The 20383-nt window shown below is 45.8% G+C and overlaps 1 protein-coding gene across 2 annotated transcripts in view; it reads left to right on the forward strand.

Annotated features, from left to right (window-relative positions):
- WDFY2 (WD repeat and FYVE domain containing 2) overlaps window positions 1-20383 on the forward strand; it is a 185122-nt gene that overhangs the window by 138775 nt on the left and 25964 nt on the right. For both annotated transcript variants that reach the window (XM_069601456.1, XM_069601455.1), the window contains exons 6-7: window positions 3833-3945; window positions 15831-15957. In XM_069601456.1, coding sequence (XP_069457557.1) covers window positions 3833-3945; window positions 15831-15957 — 240 coding nt within the window. The remainder of the gene's footprint in view (window positions 1-3832; window positions 3946-15830; window positions 15958-20383) is intronic.

A 20383-nucleotide genomic window follows, 5' to 3' on the forward strand; every position in this document is an offset into this window, starting at 1 on the left:
TGCAGGGCAGTCTTCCCCATCAGCCTGTCCTTTAGCGGGTTCATCCACTGCTTTTCTTTTCCCAAATCCGGTCCTTTCATTAGGATTGCAAAAGGGTGATTTTGTAATCCTTTCATTTTTTTTCTACGTTTATTAGTTGGATTTCTTCTATAAAGTAGAATTTTCCCTCATTGACTACAGCTGTTTGGTTATCCTGAAATACAGTTAGTACAGGAAAAGCAACATCAGTTCTTAATTATTTCTCTTTAATTGCTCATTTTTAGAGCAGACATTTAATGCCCTAGTTACCTTCAGTAGAGATTTGTTTTTGGAGCATTATTATAAACTCTTAGTGTGGTTTTTAATAATATATTCAGTATATTTCAGTAAACTGCTCCCTGTTTCCCACTTTCTTTCTTTTTAAAATTTTTTTAAAAATTTATTTTCTTTTCTTAGCTGTGCCGACCAGCTTGTGAGATCCTACTTCCCTGACTAGGGATCAAACCTGGGTCCTTGGCAGTGAAAGTGTGGAGTCCTAACCACTGGATCACCAGGGAATTTGCTCCCCCCTTTTTTATTCCTGATGCTCATGTTGTCCCATCTTTGGCCAGTGAGAGCCACATCATATTGGCTCCTGTGTCTTTTTGATAGAACCCCACTTGCCTTTGGTAGCATTTTTGTTTTGTTTTTTTTTCTGACCAGACTGCAGCAGGTTTAATAGCGGCTCCAAAGACCCAGAACCTACAAAGAGGACCTGATTTGGGAAAACAATCTTTGTGCATGTGGTTGTGGATTTTGAGATGAGATAAATCTGGATTAAGGTGGGCCCTTGTTTGGGCTCAGCTGCTCAGCGGTGTCGACTCTTTGTGACCCCATGAGCTGTAGCCTGCCAGGCTCCTCTCTCCATAGCCTTTTCCAGGCAACAATACCGGAGTGGGTTGCCATTTCCTACTCCAGCATTTTTGTTTCTTGACGCAACATATTTTAAGCTCGTCTGGTATTTTCCTGTTCCAGTCCTGGAATCAGCCGTTTCTGTTAGTGAAGAACAGTACTCAGAGATAGCTAGGAAATACGTGTATGTGTATTTTTAAAAAAAGAAAATAAATCATCAGTTCATATAATACTTCTAACTCAGATTTCACCTTATAGAGTTTTTATTTCATTTTTGTATTTGATTCTTTTGTCTTGGGCTGAAAACCTTAGCTCCTAAGCACCAGCATAACTCCTTATTTGGCTCTATCCCATGGTGTATGTAGAACTTCCCTGGTGGCAAAGAACCCACCTGCCAGCAGGAGACTTGAGTTTGATCCCTGGGTTGGGAAGACCCCTGGAGAGGGAAATGGTAGCCCACTCCAGTATTCTTGCCTGGAGAATCCCATGGACAGAGGAGCCTGGAGGGCTACTGTCATGGGGCTGAAAAAGTTGGACATGATTTAGTGACTAGGCACTAGCAGGGTGTATTTGTTTCAAAATAATGATACAATATTATAATAACAGGACCACTGAATGAGATGTTAGGTTTTTTTTGTTGTTTTCTTTGTCCTGAGGATATATTCTACCAAGAACATACAGTTAAAATGCTGTGTTTTAAAGTGACTTGAAATAATTATGTTAGCTCTGTGGTTATATCAGGAAGTTGATAGTAGCTGTACTCATTTTTTTGTTGTTGTCAATTTGGGGGATTTTTTAAAAAAATTATGAATATTTTTCATATGTAAAATAATACAAGATTCCATCATGGAAATGATCTGATGAGAGAAAATTCTTACTACCACCCTCATCTGCTCAGCTTTTTTCTCTCCTCTCTGTAGGCAGCCATTAAAATTTTTTTTTTATTTTTACACTTAAAAAAATGTTTTTAGTTAATTTTTTAATTAAAAATTTTTTTTTTTTTTTTTTTAGTTTGAGTGTGCCGGGTCTTAGTTGTGGCACTCTGAATCATTAGTTGTGGCATGCAGGACCTAGTTCCCGGACCACGGATCAGACCTGGGCCTGCTTTAGGAGCCCAGAGTCTTAACCACTGAACCACCAGGAACGTCCCAACAGCCATTTTTGATCAATCTTGATTTTTCTTTCCAGTGTTTCCTTTTGTAAATATAAGCATGCACACACACACACACACTCTATTTCCCTCTTGTTCTTACATAAAGGTAGGGTAGCATGTAAACTCTCATACCTTGGCTTTATTTCCCCACTTAATAAAATATCCTGGAAATTATTCCATGCCAGATTTCCTAGCTGTGTAGGGTTATTTTGGCCGGATGTGTCATAGTTTATGGGTTTCCCAGGTGGCCACAAGTGGTGAAGAACCTGCTTGCCAGGGCCAGAGACTTATGAGACTCAGGTTTGATCCCTGGCTCAGGAGGATCCCCTGGAGGAGGGCATGGCAACCCTCTCCAGTACTCTTGCCTAGAGAATCCCATGGACAGAGGAGCCTGGAAGGCTCTGTAGTCCATGGGGTCGCAGAGAGTGGGACATGACTGGAAGCGACCAGGCACGCATTATATTTACTAAGTCCTCTTTTGATGGACTTTTGGATCGTTTCCAAACTTTAGGTCATACTGCGTTATGGGATATCATTCTTTATTTTGGCCATTGCATCTCTGGGGCAGATCTGTTCAAATAGCATTGCTGGGCATTCCCAACCAGGGATGGCTTTGGTTTGTTACTGGAGACCAGTCACATAGGCAGCCTCTTCCTACATGGATCAGCATTCCAGACTCCCGGAAGGAAAGCAGGTGTTTGGCACAAATTGTATTGTTTACACAGTTAAGGCACAGTCAGCCACTATTGTCTGTTAAAGTGGTGGGAACGCTCCCAAAAATCCAAGTTCCCAGAAGCCATGCCAATCTTGAAATAGCAGCCTTTCAAAGGATACCAGTCAGGCCTGCTAGGTTTTTTTTTTTTTCCCCACAAAGTACCATTTTCATTTCTTCAGCTATCCATTCATGTATCTTGCCTATTTTTTTTTTAAACTAGGTTTGTAGTCTCCTTCCTAATTGCTCTTTTCATATTAGAAATTTGGACCTTCTGTGACATCAGTCGCAGATATTTTTTCCACTTTGTCTTGCGCCTTGATTATGGTATTTGCTTGTTGTTTGTATTTTTGGATCGTAGCTTTCCCCACTCCAAGGTTAGAAGGAGACTCTCCCATCTAGAACTTATATTCTTCATTTTTTTCCATTTAGATCCCTCATTCGTTTGAAGTTCATCCTGGCATATAAAGAAATACAGATCCTGTTCTATTTTTCCAAATGACTGCTCAGTGTGTGCCAACTTTATTTTTCACTCATCTTTTCCTTGTTCATTTGAAAAGCCAGCTTTTTATCAGATATGTACTAAATTTCTACATGCTTTGGGGCTTATTTCTAGACTTTCTATTCTGTTCCCGTGGTCTGAGTGTGCTACTTAATAGTAGCACACTCAGTTAAAGAGACTTGACAACATGTTTTAACATCTAGTAGGGCTAACCTCCCCCAGTCACAATACCACATTACTCTTATTTTCAGAGTATTCTTGGCTCTTCTTGCTTGCTTATTTTTCTATGTGACTTCGGAATAAATATATCCAATACTAAGGGGAAAAATTAATTTTTGCAGGGATTATATTACATTTATAAATTCATGTTGTCAGAATTCTCATCTTTATCATGTTGAGTCCCACTGTTCAGTGATACAGCATGTCTTCCACTTAGTTACTTCCACTTTTTGTGTCTTTCAGCATTATATCCAGGTTCTCCTCATGTGAGATTTGCACCTTTCTTTTACATTTATGCTTTTTTTGGTGGGAAGGTGGGGGGCGGTCAACCCATCCACTCACTTTTGAGAGACAATCCTTAACGCTTACATGATAGATTTGATGTTGAAACCCGGCACGTGTTCATTGGTGACCAGTCAGGCCAAGTAACCATCCTCAAACTGGAGCAAGAAAACTGCACCCTGGTCACCACATTCAGAGGACACACAGGTGGGATTGAAAGCGGACCCTCCAAGTGCTCCTCTCACACCGACCTGTCCCCTGCCGCGTGTTCTGATATTCACATGATGTGCTGTGAAAGTGACGAGGTACACCCTGGGCCTGTGTGATGGTAACACGTGATAGATGTAGCTGATTGCAGCGTGATTCGGAAAGATGGAAGGTCAGAAATGTTCTCCATCGGTTTAAACAAAAGGGCAAACAGTCGGTTGCAGAAGTGCTGGTGATCTGGTTCTTTGTCATGTTATGCTGGAGAAAGCCATGGTGGGCAGACATTAAATGAGACGTTGTTTGAGGCTGTCTGGCAACTGCAGGGACCCTGGAAGGACAGCTGCCTCGGTCTGTCCTTGCCCTCGTTGGAGCAAGAAGATGGTGTGGGGGACAGACTTCTACTTTAAGACAAGTGAAATGAAAAATAGATTTCTCACTGGTAGCTAGCCTACACAAGAAAGGAACAAGTTCCTGTTCAATTTTCCTTACTCGAGCTCTTTTCAAGACCCCCTTTGTGTTACTGGCCTGCTCAAGGTCATTTAAGCAGGGTGATAAACTGTATCCACACTTGGCCTTTGAAAGACTTGGGTAAACAATGACGATTAATTTTTTACTCGTGTTTTTAACATGTGATGTTGACCCTGGAAAATGAATCATTGCCTGTCTGTAGTTCTTAGCAAGCTTTTGTGTCTTCTGCAGTTTACCAGCCCACTATTCAGTATAGAACAGAGTTAATATGAGTCTGGATGTCTTATAAGAACAAAAGTAGGTGAATGAGGATGTAAAATGGGATAGTACCCAGATCATAAGGGATTTCCTGAAGGGAAAAAGAGGAAAGCTGTAAAAGAGAAGATTGAATCTAGGGGAAAGATTCATCAAAGATCATCTTAATTATCTGTGCCTTAGGGAGGAAGAACACACAGAAACCTCCCCTGTGGGTAGAACCCAGGTCTCTTCTGATTGGATTTCTCTTTTTAGCCACCTTCACTCTGACCTGACAGGGACCTGAAACTGCCCCATGCTTTGACTGTTTCCCCGCTGACCTCGGTCTCCAAATCTGTGGCTTCCCTAAGCCCTTTCTCCACCTGCGCTTGCTCTTGTCCTGATTGAGGAGTCTCGCTTTCGACCCCTCATTCCCCAGCGTCCTTGGGCCCATCTTTCCTTCTGTCCCCCTCGCTTCAGCTGTGCCTTCCCCAGCATTCTCAGTTTGGGGTTCCTTGACCCCCGTCCTTGGTAAATGTCACCTGGGATTCAGACTGCCCCTGTCTCCTCGTGCACTCAGCTGCAGGGTCTGCCGGGGGTCACGGCCCGAGCCTCTGCCCACCGTCACCAGAGCCATCCCTCCAACCCAGACCCAGGAGCCGCCTCACAGAACCCGGCTCCATTCGCGGGACACCCCTCCTCTCATCCCCTCGGCAGCTTTTTCAGACCTTCCCCACTCTCCCCAGACCTTGCTCAAAGAAAACCAAAGGTTATCAGAAGCTTTCTTAAAATGTTTGGTTCTTGACCATCCCCTCTTCCCTCCACAGTAAGCCAACTTCCCCTCCTCTGCCTCCTCATCTCTTGCCCTCCTGCCTCGTGCTGTCCTTGGCCCCAGGCTCTTCTTTCTCAGGGTCTCCACACTGCAGGTTAATCCTTCAGTCTTCCTTTTGACCAACTCACTCTTTCCAAGTTACTAACACGGAAACTTTTTTTGCTTCTGGGGAAAAACAACAACAACAACAAAACCCCTCTGATCTCATCTTAACAGCAGTGCTGCTTTTTTATTTTTTTAAGTTGCAGTGAAATGTGCCCAACCTAAAATGGACCATTTTGACCATTAACATTTTTTTTTACCTCTTTTGGGGGGTGAGGAGGGGTTGGGCCATGCAGCATGCAGTTCCCCGACCGGGGGAATCACTGGGAAGTCCCCACTTTGACCATTTTTAAGTGTGCAGTTCAGTGACAGTAAGTACCTTCACACTGTTGTGCAACTACCACCACCCAGAACATTCTTTATCTCGTAAAACAGAAACTGTGCCCATGAAGCGCCAACCCACTCCCTGCCCCAGCCCCTACCCCCAGGCCCTGGAAACCATCATCCTGCCGTCTGTCTCTCTGCATTTAGTGACTCCAGGCACCGCGCATGAGGGGAAGCCTACGGTATCGGTTGTTTCGTGACGGGTCTGTTTCACTTAGCATAATACCTTCATGTTGTCATGGATTCTTAAAAGACTATCATTTTCCCAGCTGCTTCACATTCTTCCCTCCCATTGGCTTTCCTGCCACCTGCAGTTTGGCTCGTCACTGTCACTCCGGTCACACTGCTGTCCCCGAGTGGGACAGTGGCCTGCCGGCTGCTGAATCCAGTGGACACGCTTTAAACTCTGTCCTGCTCAACCTCTCGGTAGCGTTTGACATTGTGGCCATTGCTTCCTGCTGTGACTGCCCTCGTTTGGCTTCTGAAACACGTTCCCTCTCGGTTTGAAGCCTCTGACTGCACTCTCTCCTCTCCTTTGGGGTTGTACTGGGGGATTCTGCCGGGACCTCCTGGGCTCTCCCTGGTTGACCTTGGCCAGTACTCCTAGTCACAGAACAAAAAGGCATAGTCATCGTCCTCAAATTCCTCTCCACCCAGTGAGTGAGACTGAAGCTAAACAGTGATTATAGTGCCTGGTGGCAGAGTTGGGGGAGCCACACCACGCATGTCCGTGAATATGGAGCGGGCACCTCGCTGGCACGGGAGGCGGAGTTGGTCAGGGAAGGCCTCCCCAGGGGAGATGTGGCTTGGACCTAAGAACCTAGGGGAGGAGTGAGTGTTGAGTTCATGAAAGAGAAGGAAGGAGAACAGTGCAGGCAGAGCAAACCAGCAGAGCCCAAGGCCTGGGGATCTGCAAAAGCCTGGTTCTCTTGGGAACTCCTACTAACTCTTTTGGCTGGAACACAGAGTATGGATGGTGGGGGGAGGGAGGGGGGAGAAGGAAGCCAGAAAGGAAATGAGAGTCAGTTCAGATCACTGAGAGGATTATCCTGACGTCAGGGAGAAATGGTTTTAAGTGAAAAAGTTAACCTGGTCAGATGCTTTTTTTGTATACTAATTTAAATAACACTATTCATAGTGTCCATAAAGTGAAACAACTCATGTGTTCATCAACTGATAAATGGAGAAACAGAACATAATATATCCATACAAGGGACTATTACTCAGTAATACGAAGAAATTGTTGATATGTGTAATAATATGGGTAAACCCTGAAAGCATTCTGATAAGCCCAGAAGCTTCACCCCAAAACAGTAGCTTCCTTTTCCCTCTCCCCACTCCCCATGCAAGAAAACCGTTCCTTTGTTTTTTGCCTACTCTGGAATTTTCATATAACCTGATTGTATGTTAAAAGATTGCTCGCTGGAGAGAGTGATATGATGGAAAAGCTGGTGGGAAACTTTCCTTCACAGTGTGTCCACAATGATGGGAGAGCAGGGAGTCAGTGGACCCAAGGCAAAGTTTTAGGTAGTTAGCTCAGCAGGCATGGTGATGGACTGGAGAGTTCCCAGACTTGGTTTCGGCAAAGGTGGCTTTCAGCCCAAACTGCTGACCCTTTAGTAGTTAGATGTTGCCCAGAGCACTGATATGAGGGCTCGGACTTCAGAGTTGCTGCCTCCAGGTCAGAAAAGAGGCAAGCAGCTGCTTCTCACTGTGAGATGAGCTGGGGGGGTGGGGGGGGGGGCGGGCGGTGGCGCGAGGGTTTGTTTCATGTCTTCCAAGTTGACCTCCCTGGTGGCTCAGACGGTAAAAGCGTCTGCTTACAATGCGGAGACCTGGGTTTCATCCCTGGGTCGGGAAGATTCCCTGGAGAAGGAAATGGCAACCCACTCCAGTACTCTTGCCTGGAAAATCCCATGAATGGAGGAGCCTGGTAGGCTGCAGTCCATGGAGTCGCAAAGAGTCAGACCCAACTGAGCAACTTCACTTTCACTTTTCTTTTCTTTCTTCCAAGTTAGTTCCATGGGCTTTCCGGGTAGCACTAGTGATTAAGAACCTGCCTGCCAATACAAGAGATGTAAAAAACATGGGTTGGATCCTTGGGTCAGGAAGATCCCCTGAAATAGGAAATGACAACACGCTCCAGTATTCTTGCCTGAAGAATCTCATGGGCACAGGAGCCTGGCGGACTATAGTCCATGGATTCAGAAAGAGTCAGACACAGCTGAGAACCTTGATATTGTATCTTATCTTTCTGAAAGAGGGCAAAATATTTTCACGTGATTTCACCATGAAGTATCTTAGAGGAAGAGAGGACATGGCCCAGAAAGGTCTTTCTCTAACCCAAAGGCAAATAAAGTTAGCAGGTCACATTTCTTGTTGTTGTTTACTCACTAAGTCATGTCCGACTCTTTTCAACCCACTGGATTGTTTCCTGCCAGGCTTCTCTGCCCATAGGATTTCCCAGGCAAGAATACTGGAGTGCATTGCCATTTCCTTCTCCAGGGGGTCTTCCCAACCCAGGGATCAAACCCATATCTGCTGTGTTGGCAGTCAGGTTCTTTACCGCTGAGCCACCAGGGAAACCCAGATCACATATCTAACTTATCATTATTCCTAGACAGTAGTACCTACCCAGTCTCTATCTCCTGTCTGGCTACAGCACTGCTGATTCATTTATAGGTAGTACAAGGGTGTCTGAGAGATTCCACGATGATTCAAGTATTGTGAAGCTCTTCCTATGTAATAAGTCCATCTGGGCCTTAGGAGGTCCCAGACTCAATCAGACACAATTGTGGACAAAGGGTCTGTGAATGGAGAATTAGCTTAATCACCTCATTCCTTTACCCCCCAAACAAAGACTTTAAGATGAGCCCAGATTCATTAAAGACTGATCTTGGGGATCTAATCAGTACAGATTCAAACTCAGAAGCAGAGAAGTTCTTCAGTATGTATACAGAGTCATAGCCATTCATCCATCACTCTCCGTCACAGTGCACAAAGTCATATAAAAAATGTGAGTTAGTGATGGAATCTGCCTAATAGCCATACCCAAAGGCCAAAACATGGCATTTACTAACCCATGGGGATTTAGCAAACTGATATGTTCTTACGCTCCCTCTGCTGGTTTTATTTCTGTAACTAAATGCCAGCTATCATAGTTCTTTGATATTTCTTCAGAAATTAGAATATATTTCTACCAGGAAGTCATATACTGATTTGAACAAAGGGGAAAAAAAATCAGATTTTGACCATTGAAAATTAATAATATCCATAAAATCTTTTTTTTCTTCTAAGAAATTTTTTGGTTAGTATGAACATATTGGAAACAGGAGGGCTTGGATGTGAACCTGCCAAAGTATACTACTTAATGGAAAATGAAATACAGACTTGTTCACTGACTATTAGGAGAAGTCTTGAAAGAAATAGTTTAGCTAAACAAAAATAACTAAGACAAGAGCAGGCAAAGTTCAGTGCACATGTGCATGTTCATATCATTAATTTGAAAGTTTAATTTTCATTTGCAATGGAGGCTTTCACACCCACAGACATGGATTTTCATCGAGAGTCAGTCAAGTCCTGGGATCTCCACGTGACAAGTGCTGCCACACATTGGTGAATAAACTCAGCCTAGTGCTTGCTCTGTTCAACTCCCGCTCATGCAGTGTGAACATTCAACCAATAACTGGAAATACAATGTTTGTAGCAAATGTTCTGAAGCCCCAGTGCTGCATATCGGCTGCTTTGGGAGCAGATAAGAAGAAAGTTTCTTCTCATCCAGAGAGTTAAAGGAAGGTTTCTGAGAAAAGTGGTGTTTAAACAAGACTGTAAGGAGACTGATAGCTCAGTTGGTAAAGAATCTGCCTGAAATGCAGGAGATCCTGGTTCGATTCCTGGGTCAGGAAGATCCGCTGGAGAAAGGGATAGGCTACCCACTCCAGTATTCTTGAGCTTCCCTTGTGGTTCAGCTGGTAAAGAATCCACCTGCAATGCAGGAGACCTGGGTTCGATCCCTGGGTTGGAAAGATCCCCTGAAGAAGGGAACGGCTACCCACTCTAGTATTTTGGCCTGGAGAATTCCATGGACTGTATAGTCCATGGGGTTGCAAAGAGTCAGACACAATTGAACGACTTTCACTTCACTAAGGAGATGGGGTGGCGGGAACATTCCAGACCCCAGATGTATGAAGCCAGTTTGAAGCCCATAGTGGGTAAGTGTGAATGGAGCCCATTGGGCCCTGTGGATAGCCGGGCATGAGGGATACAGGGCAATCTTCCAGGAAATGTGACATCTTTCTCAGGCAGTGGAAAAACAGCGGTGGAGCTGAGGAAGGGTGGTGATGTGGTTTCCATGGTAACAGATCCTGTGGTAGCAGCGGGTGGGGGACTGAGTGGGGCCAAGAATGGATGAGAGGAGAGTGTTTAGAAGGAAGGCTACTGCTGGAGTGCATGGATAGGGAGACCCCTGTCTGGACCGGAAGGACAGCGTTGGGCGTGGAGTGAAGAGCAGGCATTCAGGTCTGTTTAGGAGAGAGGGGTCAGCAGCGCATGATGACTGAGTGAGGGAGGTGTGGCTTCCCTGTTTCCATCTGAAACATTCGGGTGGCCGGTGGTGCCATTTCCGGAAAACGGGAACGTTGGCGGTGACAGCAGGTTCAGGAGGGAATATCATGGTGCTCTAACCCGAACGTGACAGAGCGGCACGCTGAGGAGGTGGCAGGGGGTCAGCTGGAGGTCCCCTTGTGGATCTCAGGACGGGGTGCAGCCTAGAGACAGAGCACATCCCCCTTTCCAGAAGCGCCCACCACTTCCACCCGGAGGAGAGAGCAGTAACCGCAGGGTCCGTACTTTATTCAAGGACTCCCTGGGATGGCTCTCCTGCAGCCATGCTTCACCCACGCAGCCTCACTGAGCAGGTGCGATTGGGACCCTCATGGAGGGGTACCTGGTCACATTGGTAGACACACACCCGGCACTCCCGGGCCCTGACTTGTGACCCTCCACCTCGTCTGTAGCTTTTGAAAGATACGTTGTCAGCCTCCAAAAATTAGTTCCCTAAGCATTTGGTACCATGTATTTAATTTCTAAGCGTTTATACTCCGGTCTGGTTCCACGGTTGGGAATCTCTTCTCACTAAATCAGAGCGGTGAATAAAGTTTTATGTATAAAAGTGTTCATCTTAGCAAAATTTATAATAGTGAAAAGTTGAAAAATCTTAACAGTGATTAAAATAAGGTGCATCCACATGCTGGAATATTATGCAGACTTATGGGATGCCCAGGTAGTCCAGGGGCTAGGACTCCGAGCTCCTGATGCAGGGGACCAGGTTCGATCCCTGGTCAGGGAGCTAGATCCCACATGCCACAACTAAGACCCGGCACAGCCAAATAAGTAAAAAGACACTTGTCTCACCATTAAAAAAAAAAAAATCCATTTATGAGAGTATATACTAGTGTAGACAAAACCTTGACTTTTAAGAGTGAATTCACGTATGTTCAGTCATTCATGTCAGTCACATTGTGGATAGCCAAGGCGGGGAGAAGCATATAATAAAACAGAAATCTGGAGTGAAGTACAATCACATGGAATAAATGATTTTTTTCAGTTAAAATATCAGAAACTCCGGAAACCCACAACCACTGCAGTTTCGGTTCTTATTCTCCATCTTAGTTATGGATCATGAAGGACGAGGAGAAAGGTCTGGGTGTGGACGGAGTGGGAGGGGTGTGTGTCTGCACTGCTCGGGAAGGTGGACTCGCTGAGGGTGAGTCACTCTCAGCTGCCAGAGGTGTCAGGCAGAAAGGACTGCTGCTCATCCGGAGGTCTGTCTGCCGATAGAGGCAGCGGTCTCCTCAGAAGGAAGATCCCACCCCAAGGCTCTCCTGAAGCTTCTGTCCCGAGGGTTCATTGCTCTGATGCACTGTCCTCCCAGGCTCGTCTGCCATTCAGTTAATGGGCCAAGTGAGTAAACATTCACTGACCCTGTGCGCTACACTTGCCTGACTCTTTGTGACCCTTTGGTCTGCAGCCCGCCAGGCTCCTCTGTCCATGGGATTTCTCAGGCAAGAATACTGGAGCTGGTTGCTATTTTCTCCTCCAGGGGATCTTCCCAACCCTGGGATCGAACCCAGGTCTCCTATGTCTCCTGAGTTGCAGGTGGATTCTTTACCCATTGAGCCACGTGCTGTGCTCGAAGACAAAGATATAGGAACGAAGTCTGCAGTGGGGACAGATTTGTAATCCAGCAGTTTGATCCAGTGGGTGATGACAGCAACAGAGCATGCGATGTGTCTCACCTAGATAGGAGCGTCGGGGGAAAGCTTCCTGCAGGAGAGGGCGTCTGAGCTGCTCCTTGCAGAGGGTGGTAAAAGGTGGGACCTCTGCACTCCAGGCAGAGGGGGTAACCATGTCTTGTGAGAGAATGGTTCCGCCAAACACCCTGTGTGTGCATGTTTCATCCTCAGAACTAACAGTGTACATTTATGTTGGTGTAGAGTGTCTTGGGCTTCCCTGGTGGCTCAGATGGTAAAGAATCCGCCTGCAATGCAGGAAACCTGGGTTGAATCCCTGGGTTGGGAAGATCCCCTGGAGGAGGGCATGGCAAGCCACTCCAGTATTCTTGCCTGGAGAATCCCATGGGCAGAGGAGCCTGGAGGGCCACAGTCCAAGGAGCTGCAGAGTCAGATACGACTGAGTGACTCAGCACAGCACAGAGTCTCTGATTTGATTTGATTATATCCATAGAGCTTAGCACAGTGCCTGCCTTATAGAAGATGCTCAGCACATGCCTGTTGAACTGATCTGAAGTGAATGCTGTGATTTTTTGATACAACCGATAAGCCAGCCTCCAAAAGAGATCCCGTTATAAGGCTATTTACATAGAGATGGGATAGAGCACAAAGTGATTTTTTAATTTTATCTCCCCAGTTGCGTCCTGTTTCCTGTCTTGCAGCTTTTCCTTCCTTCTTTCCCACTCATGTTAAAGCCTATGGTATAACACTCTGAGCCCTGGGAGGGTCTGATGAACATGGTAACTTGCTTTAACCTGGTTCTCTCTCTTCCTGCCTCCATTATCAAGAACTCCCCTCCCCTGCTCTCACTCCTTACAGCCTGAAGTAATGGGGGAAAACCGGAGACTGATCTTATTTCTGAAATGTAGTTGATCTCGTGATGGCTGCTGAGATAGCATGGGGACGTGGTGATCCCCGCTTCGGGCTGACTCAACGAAGGACGCCGTCACAGAGATGGCCCAGATGAGGCCTCCTGCACTGCTGTCACAGCACGTGCTGACTGAGCGTTTCCCGTGTCCTGGGTACTGTTCATGCTAGGTGCTTCGGTACGTTCACTCGGCCCTCGAAGGAGCAGATGAGCAAATGTGCTTCTACTCTGCCATCTTGAACCAATAACTCATTGAGTCTTAACAAAAGTATTACCATCCCTCTTTTATGGATGCAGCTTCTGAGGCTCTGAATATTAAAACAACGTCCCCGAGGTGCTGTTATTTGAATCTAGAATCTGATTCCAGAGCCTTGGCACTTCTGATACTGGAAACAAACTTCAGTGTCTTCACCATCAGCCATCCTTGTCCCACAGTCACCAGCAAAGAAGGCCCGAGGGCCTGCTTCTCATAGCGCGGTGCTGGGCGGTGTTGGGGTGTACTGGCTAGGGGGAGCTAATGCTGTCTATCACTTGGCACATAGAAAGCCCTATTTAAGTATTTCCACGTTTATTTGGACAGAACACACACAGCCCGGCCAATGACGCCTTTAATTAAAGTTAAATAAGCCAGGTAGATTTCCCACTCACATGACAGTCCAGTGTAAGCGTTTCTGTTCTTTTCTGTGTGGTGATTCAGGGTCCCAGGCTCCTTCCAGAATTTCTGTGTGCCCTGGGGTCTTGGAGTGCTCCAGGAGAAGTTTAAAGAGACGAGGAAAAGGGCCATCTAAACCTCCCAGGCCAGGAATGGATGCGTATGACTTCCACATACTCTCTGGGCTCCCTTGCTGAGAACTGGTCACTGGTCCCCTAGATGCAAGAGGGGCTGGTACCTGGGTCCTTGCAGGACCACAGATTTCCAGGGAAAGCTGTATGTACAGAAGGGGGGACGTGGATTTCAGTAGACTGTTAGCTGACTCTGCCATGGATGTCATGACAAAGTGAGTCACTTGAGTACAGTTGTGTGGGAATAAACATTTTGCACCATGGAATCCATATCCTGAAGTATTACATTCTCAGATACTGAAGGAAGGTTAAAAAGGAGGGGTATATGGCATTTGATAAAGAGAGAAGGCAAGTTATACAGGAGAAAATATTCAGCTTTCAAAGGCTTAAGTAAGCACAGCTGAGGAGTTCCAAATAACAAGATTTGTGAATACAAAAAAAAAAAAAGATTTCTTTTTCTTTTTTCACCCACGCTGTGCAGCATGTGGGATCTTAGTTCCCCCAAGCAGGGATCAACCCATGCGGGAAGCTCAGTCTTAACCACTGGACACCAGGGAAGTGCCGAAAAAAGATGTTTGTGTCTTCATTCATCTGCCCCTTCGTCCTTTCAACAAATACCACCAGAGCCTGCCTGCTGCTGGCTCTGTGCTTATTCTGGAGGTGGGGGGGGTGGGGGGGGGCGGGGAGAGGTGATGGGAGATACAGAGGGTGGTCAGCACAGGTGTGCTGCTGGGAGTGGTGTGTGTTCTTATAGGGACAAGAATACATACAAGCGGCTTGTTGTGCAGGTACCGGAAGAAGCTATTAAGCATAATCTAGATAGTGGGTTTTTTTCTTTGTTTTTTCTTTTTTTTCTTTTCGATCTTGGAAAAATATCTCCTGAGACATTACATGAGAGAAACTTTCCTAAAAGCTTTTAGAGTGCAGTACTTCATTAGAACAGATTGATGATCTAAAGAAGAAAATGTCAGATTCCAAGCAATTGTATGTTCTTTTGAGAATATAATGTTTTTCAATAAAAATGAGTTAAAAAAAATGAGTCTCATATTTCTGAAGTATTCATAAGCTATATGTTCATCTTATCCAGAAGAAGTTGCTATTGTTCTTAGTACGCAAGGAGTTTGATTTATGATGGGAACTGCCGGGGAAAAAGATCTGTTGCAATATTTTATAGCCACACCCCTGGAGCGATGCTAATAGATAGCCATCTGTGCTACAGTGTGCGGAGCAGCCCTGTGTGACTGGCCCAGTCACCCTCTCTGCACCCGTGTGCAGCAGGTCGTGGTTAAGCGGATATTAGCATCAATATTAGTGGTGGTCATTGTATTACCATCGTCCCCAGTTTACAGAGGAGGAAACTGTCACTTGAAGATGTAAGTAATCTTCCCAGAACCTATAATTTTAAATTCCCCAGGAGAGAAAATACATTTTAAATTCTGTCTAGCAACATCTATATTCAAGAATTTTAAAACAAAAATATCATGGTAATAAACCATACTCCAATCAAAATTAATTTAAAAAGGAAAAGAAAAAAATCATTGCATTTTTAAATTAAAGAATGAAAAATCTAATTGAATTTTTTAAAACCCCATTTACTTCTCATCTCCTGTTGGCGGGGTGAGGGGTAGACGCAGCAGCTTGAAAAAATTTGGTTAATATTTCCGGACAGTGCAATATTTTCCATGCTTAGAACCATGTCTTTTTTTTTTTTTAAGTCAATTAATTGCCTTTTTCATTTCCCCTTAGTCTTTACAGTGTTTGATTTTATGGAACATTAAGTTTGGGGGGAAAAATGCACAAAGCATGGGACTTTTATTCTTGGGACCAATTTTTTTTTTCTCTCTCTCATTCGGGACTTGTTCTTTTCAACAAAAGTGTTTTACGTGCCAGGAACTGCCCTAGATCTGAACTCCCTCGCTCTCACGACTCATCCGTGAATAGCGTTGTCACTTTGTGACTAATGGCCAGCTCTCTGTCCTCTCAGGTGGGGTGACTGCTCTCTGCTGGGACCCTGTCCAGCGGGTGTTGTTCTCGGGGAGCTCCGATCACTCCGTCATCATGTGGGACATCGGTGGGAGAAAAGGAACAGCCATTGAGCTCCAAGGACACAAGTAAGGCTGCTGGTACTTTTTAATCTTATTTTATGCTTTTATTTCTGGCTGTGCTTCTCGGCTCACAGGATCTGAGTTCCCCAACCAGGGATGGAACATGCACCCTCAGCAGTGAAAGCTCGTAGTCCCAACCACTGAACCACCGCCAGGGGATTCCCTGCTGCATGTTTTTACAAAGAACTTTGGGAAGACTCCGGGCTGAAAGCTAGAACAGAGGCAGGCAAGCCAGTCTCCGTGCCCAGAGCTGAGCGTGGGAGTAACATGGCAGGGACGCAAATGGCCACTTTGATTTATATCTGTACGGAAATATGTTTATTTATTTATACCCTATTTTAGTTCACAGAGGATTTGAGAGTGCTTACCAAAAAGCCATAAAAAAAAATAATGCCAGCAAAGAAGTAAAAGGTAAAAAGGAGAACCAGAGAGAAGACCATAAGAGTACATGTTTGAGAGGAAGGGCAGAAAAAGAGCTTCAAAACACAAGCCACGAAGTCCTACAGAATTTCTGTAATTGAGTTCAAATGTGGCTGCAAGATTACTGGCAACTGAAGGAGAAAGGGAGCGATAATATCCTCACCTAGTACATTCTGTCCTTCCCCAGACAGTTACTGAGAACTCGCCTTAATTCATATCAGACTGTTCTTCCTTAAGGGGTGGATTTCAGGAGGCCGAGGGGAACAGCAGAGAAAAGCTTAGTGCTGTTCCTGGGAGCAGTTCTCACACTTCCCCTGCACAAGGAATCACTGAGGACACTGCGAAGTAGAAGCCTCGGCCCCGTCCTCTGAGATCCTCACTGGTCTGGAGCTAAGGGCGTCGTGTCATCACAAGCTTCCTGCACAGCTCTCTTGGGGACCCTTGGACCTCACTGATTCATCCTGCTTGTGCGCCCACAGTGCCTGGAGGCCAAGCCTGATCCTGTGGCTGGAAAGAATCTTCTCTCTGCTTTGGAACTCTAAAGCTAATCCGAATTGTTTTTAACTTTTAAAGTTTCCAGACATATTAAAGATGACTCTAATATCAACTTCCCTGAGCTGGCTGGTTTTAAGCGGCATTAGCTCTGCCTACAGATCTGTCTGGAAACACTAGCTTAAAAAACTTTTCCTGTGGCAGTCCAGTGGTTAAGACTTCACCTTCCAACGCCAGGGCTGCAGGTTCTATCCCTGGTTAAGGGGATGAGATACTGCATGCCTCATGGCCAAAAAGCCAAAGCATAAAAACAGAAGCAGTATTGTAACAAATTCAGTAAGGACTTTAAAAATGCTCCCCATCAAAAAAAAAAAAAAAACAACTCTTAAAAGCAAACAAACTTCTCCTAAGTAGTTAAATTTATGGTTTGGAGTTATTAAATATGAGCTGATTCGATTTGGGGCTTCCCATGTTGTCCAGTGGTAAAGAATCCACCTACCAATGCCAGGAGCCGCAGGTTTGATCCCTAAGCCTGGAAGATCCCCTGGGGTAGGAAATGGCAACCCACTCCAGTATTCCTGCCTGGAGAATCCCATGGACGGAGGAGCCTGGCAGGCGACAGTCCATGGGATCGCAAAGAGTCAGGCACGAATGAGCACACGCAGACACAATTCAATTTTAGAGGGCCTATGCACAGACCATTATCTTTTTGTGTTAGAGTTCAGTTTTAGAGACGTAGCTATTAAGCCCTCCTCTCCCACGTGAGAGAACAGATCAGTTGTCTGGGGCTACACCTGGCTCGTTGAGCCACTGGGACCTCAGTATCAGGTCGTTAAAGGAACTGTTCCCTTCTGTTTCTCTCCATGACAAAGGGACACATATAGAGGTCACATAGAAGGAATTGACGTCATCCATGTAAGCGAAGAAAAAGAAGAGCCAAATACAGCCCTGCCCCCAGTGGGTTTAGTCGCGGTGGACTCTCTGAGACGCCCACGGAAGAATACTGGAGTGGGTTGCCATTCCCTTCTCGAGGGCATCTTCCCCACTCAGGGACTGACCCCGAGTCTCCTGTGTCTCCTGCATTGTCAGGCAGGTCCTTTACCTCTGTGCCACCTGGGAAGCCTTGTTTCACAACACACGGTTATTATTTAATCTGCCAAGAAATTCCTGCAACTTGGGCTCCTTCAGAGAAATGAAATACAGGCTTAGAATGAAGATCAGTAATGCTTGTTGGACTCATTCAGATTAGCTCATAACTAGCTTTATTTTTACGCAGTGGTTCATAAAGACTGCTGGCAGGGCGAGGGTCAGTTCTCACCGCCAGCATTTCTGGGTGTGGCATGTCCCCAGGCAACACGTGCTGGGAAACCTTCCAGTTGGGTAAGAAAGGAAAAGGCTATCAAGTGGAGATAGAGTCTCTCAGTCCCGGAAGAATGAAACCTAAACGAATAGGTCTTCCAGTTTCTAAGACATGCTGGCTTGGACTTTGAGAAAATGAAGCCGACTATCCTTGGAGTCCACCCTGACGTCCATCCTGGAGTCCACCCTGATAGGATATCACACCTTGGTGGGGCGGGCAGGCTGGTGAGATCCAGAGCTGCCAGGCAGAAGTGCCTTGAACAGGAGAGGGAAGGCCTTGACCTGGTGTTTATTTAATTTAAATTTAGTAATAAGGTGAAGTGTGTGAGGGGCTCCTTTTCACTGGACGCCTCAGAGGGGTTACCCTGTTGTCAGCGAAGCAGGCGAGCTGAGCTTCATCAGTGTCACTGACTTCACTCTGTGAGAGCGGGTCTGATGCCTGAGCTGGGGGGAGGGGAGCGCTGGAACCACTGACAGGAGGGGGATGGGGTTCACAGAGAAGGGGCCAGGACGTGCGGCAGGAAGGATAAGGCCCACGTTCACAGCATCCATTCCTTTGCCCTGAAAATTGACCACTGGATTCATGTTCAGTGATTCTTGTGTTCGAGTAGCACCCAATATTTTGTCAAGGAGTTTTCAAAACACACAGACACCTCAGTTTAATCTTATAATAACCCTGTGAAAGAGGGAGGTCAGATACCTTTTTTTTTTTTTATGAGACTATTGAGCTTGTGGGCTTCCCAGGTGGTGCTAATGGTAAAGAACCCATCTGCCAATGCAGGAGACATGAGACATAGATTTGATCCCTGAGTCGGGAAGATCCCCTGGAGGAGGGCATGGCAACCCACTCCAGTATTCTTGCCTGGAGAATCCCATGGACAGAGGAACCTGGTGGGCTACAGTCCATAGGGTCACAAAGAGTCGGACACGACTGAGGTGGCTTACCACACATGTACGAATAGAACTTCCATCCTCAAAGACCCCAAAGCTGGTAGCTTAGGACTCCCAGATCAGTCCAGTGGAGAAGGCTTCTGGAACCTTCTTTGTAGTCTGTGCTAGGCGCTGGGGGGGAGTGAACGTTGAATAACATACGGTCCCCATCTTGCCCCACGGTGTTCTCTGTCACCCTTCTACTTCAGAAGGCAAAGACTTTCTGTTTAGGTCTGAGGCTGCCCCTTGCTCTCCTACAATTCCTCATTTCCCTACCTTCCCTCAGGGTGACCGTTGGCGGCCTGAGTTCCCGTTCATGGACCAAATCCTTGAGTTCGGGCACTGGGGAGAGCAGACGGAACCTGAGGCCCCCCGCCCCTTGTGGTGGGGAGACTCCCTTCCCCTCTTCCAGAAATGTCCAGCCGTGGTGTGGAGGGACAGCTCCCTGTGGCTTCCGTCCCGAGTTCTGAGCTTTCACACCATCATTCCGTGGGGAAACGTGACATTTATGTAGCCAGTTTGATTTGATGTGTAAAAAAATCCCATCAAAGCAGAGGGAGCTTTAGCACAAGTAAGTGATTGATGACAGTGAAAATGTCTCCAAGTCCAAGGGAAAAAAGCTAAGAAAGTATACTTCTCTAGCACAGTATTATCTGCATTTGAAGCATTTTGGTACTTGTACTTCCTGGAGCAAGTGAAACATGAATTATGTGCAAGCTCTGTGGAAAGGAGGCAGAGACAAGGTTTTCCACTTTCAGGGACCAGTTACATTTTTTTGAGAATCAGTTACCAGTGAGATGGATGTGATCAAAGCATAAACCTGGACATGTATTGTCCCAGGCCCACTTTATCAAATCTGATCAGGAGACTTGGACTTTTTATATTCTTCCATAGTAGCTATCATTTCATGACCAGCTTTATGGTCACATTTTTTCTTTCTAATAGTGTTTTCCTAGGTCTCTGAGACTTGCTAGCAATTTAATTGAGTGGTAACTTGATTTGAAGCACATGTAAGGAACTTGCCTGGTGGTCCAGTAATTAAGACTCCATGTTTCCAATGCAAGGGGCCTGGGTTCAGTCTGTGGTCAGGGAACTAAGATCCCACATGCTTTGAGGCCAAGAAATAAATTTAATAAAGTTCCTTCATAACAGTGAGCCAACACTGGGGGCTAGACTCTGTGTTAAGCAGCTTTTAAAAAGTGTATATGTGTGCTCTGTCATGTCCGACTCT

The sequence above is a fragment of the Ovis canadensis genome, chromosome 10 (assembly GCF_042477335.2).
Source record: "Ovis canadensis isolate MfBH-ARS-UI-01 breed Bighorn chromosome 10, ARS-UI_OviCan_v2, whole genome shotgun sequence".
Lineage (NCBI taxonomy): Eukaryota > Metazoa > Chordata > Mammalia > Artiodactyla > Bovidae > Ovis > Ovis canadensis.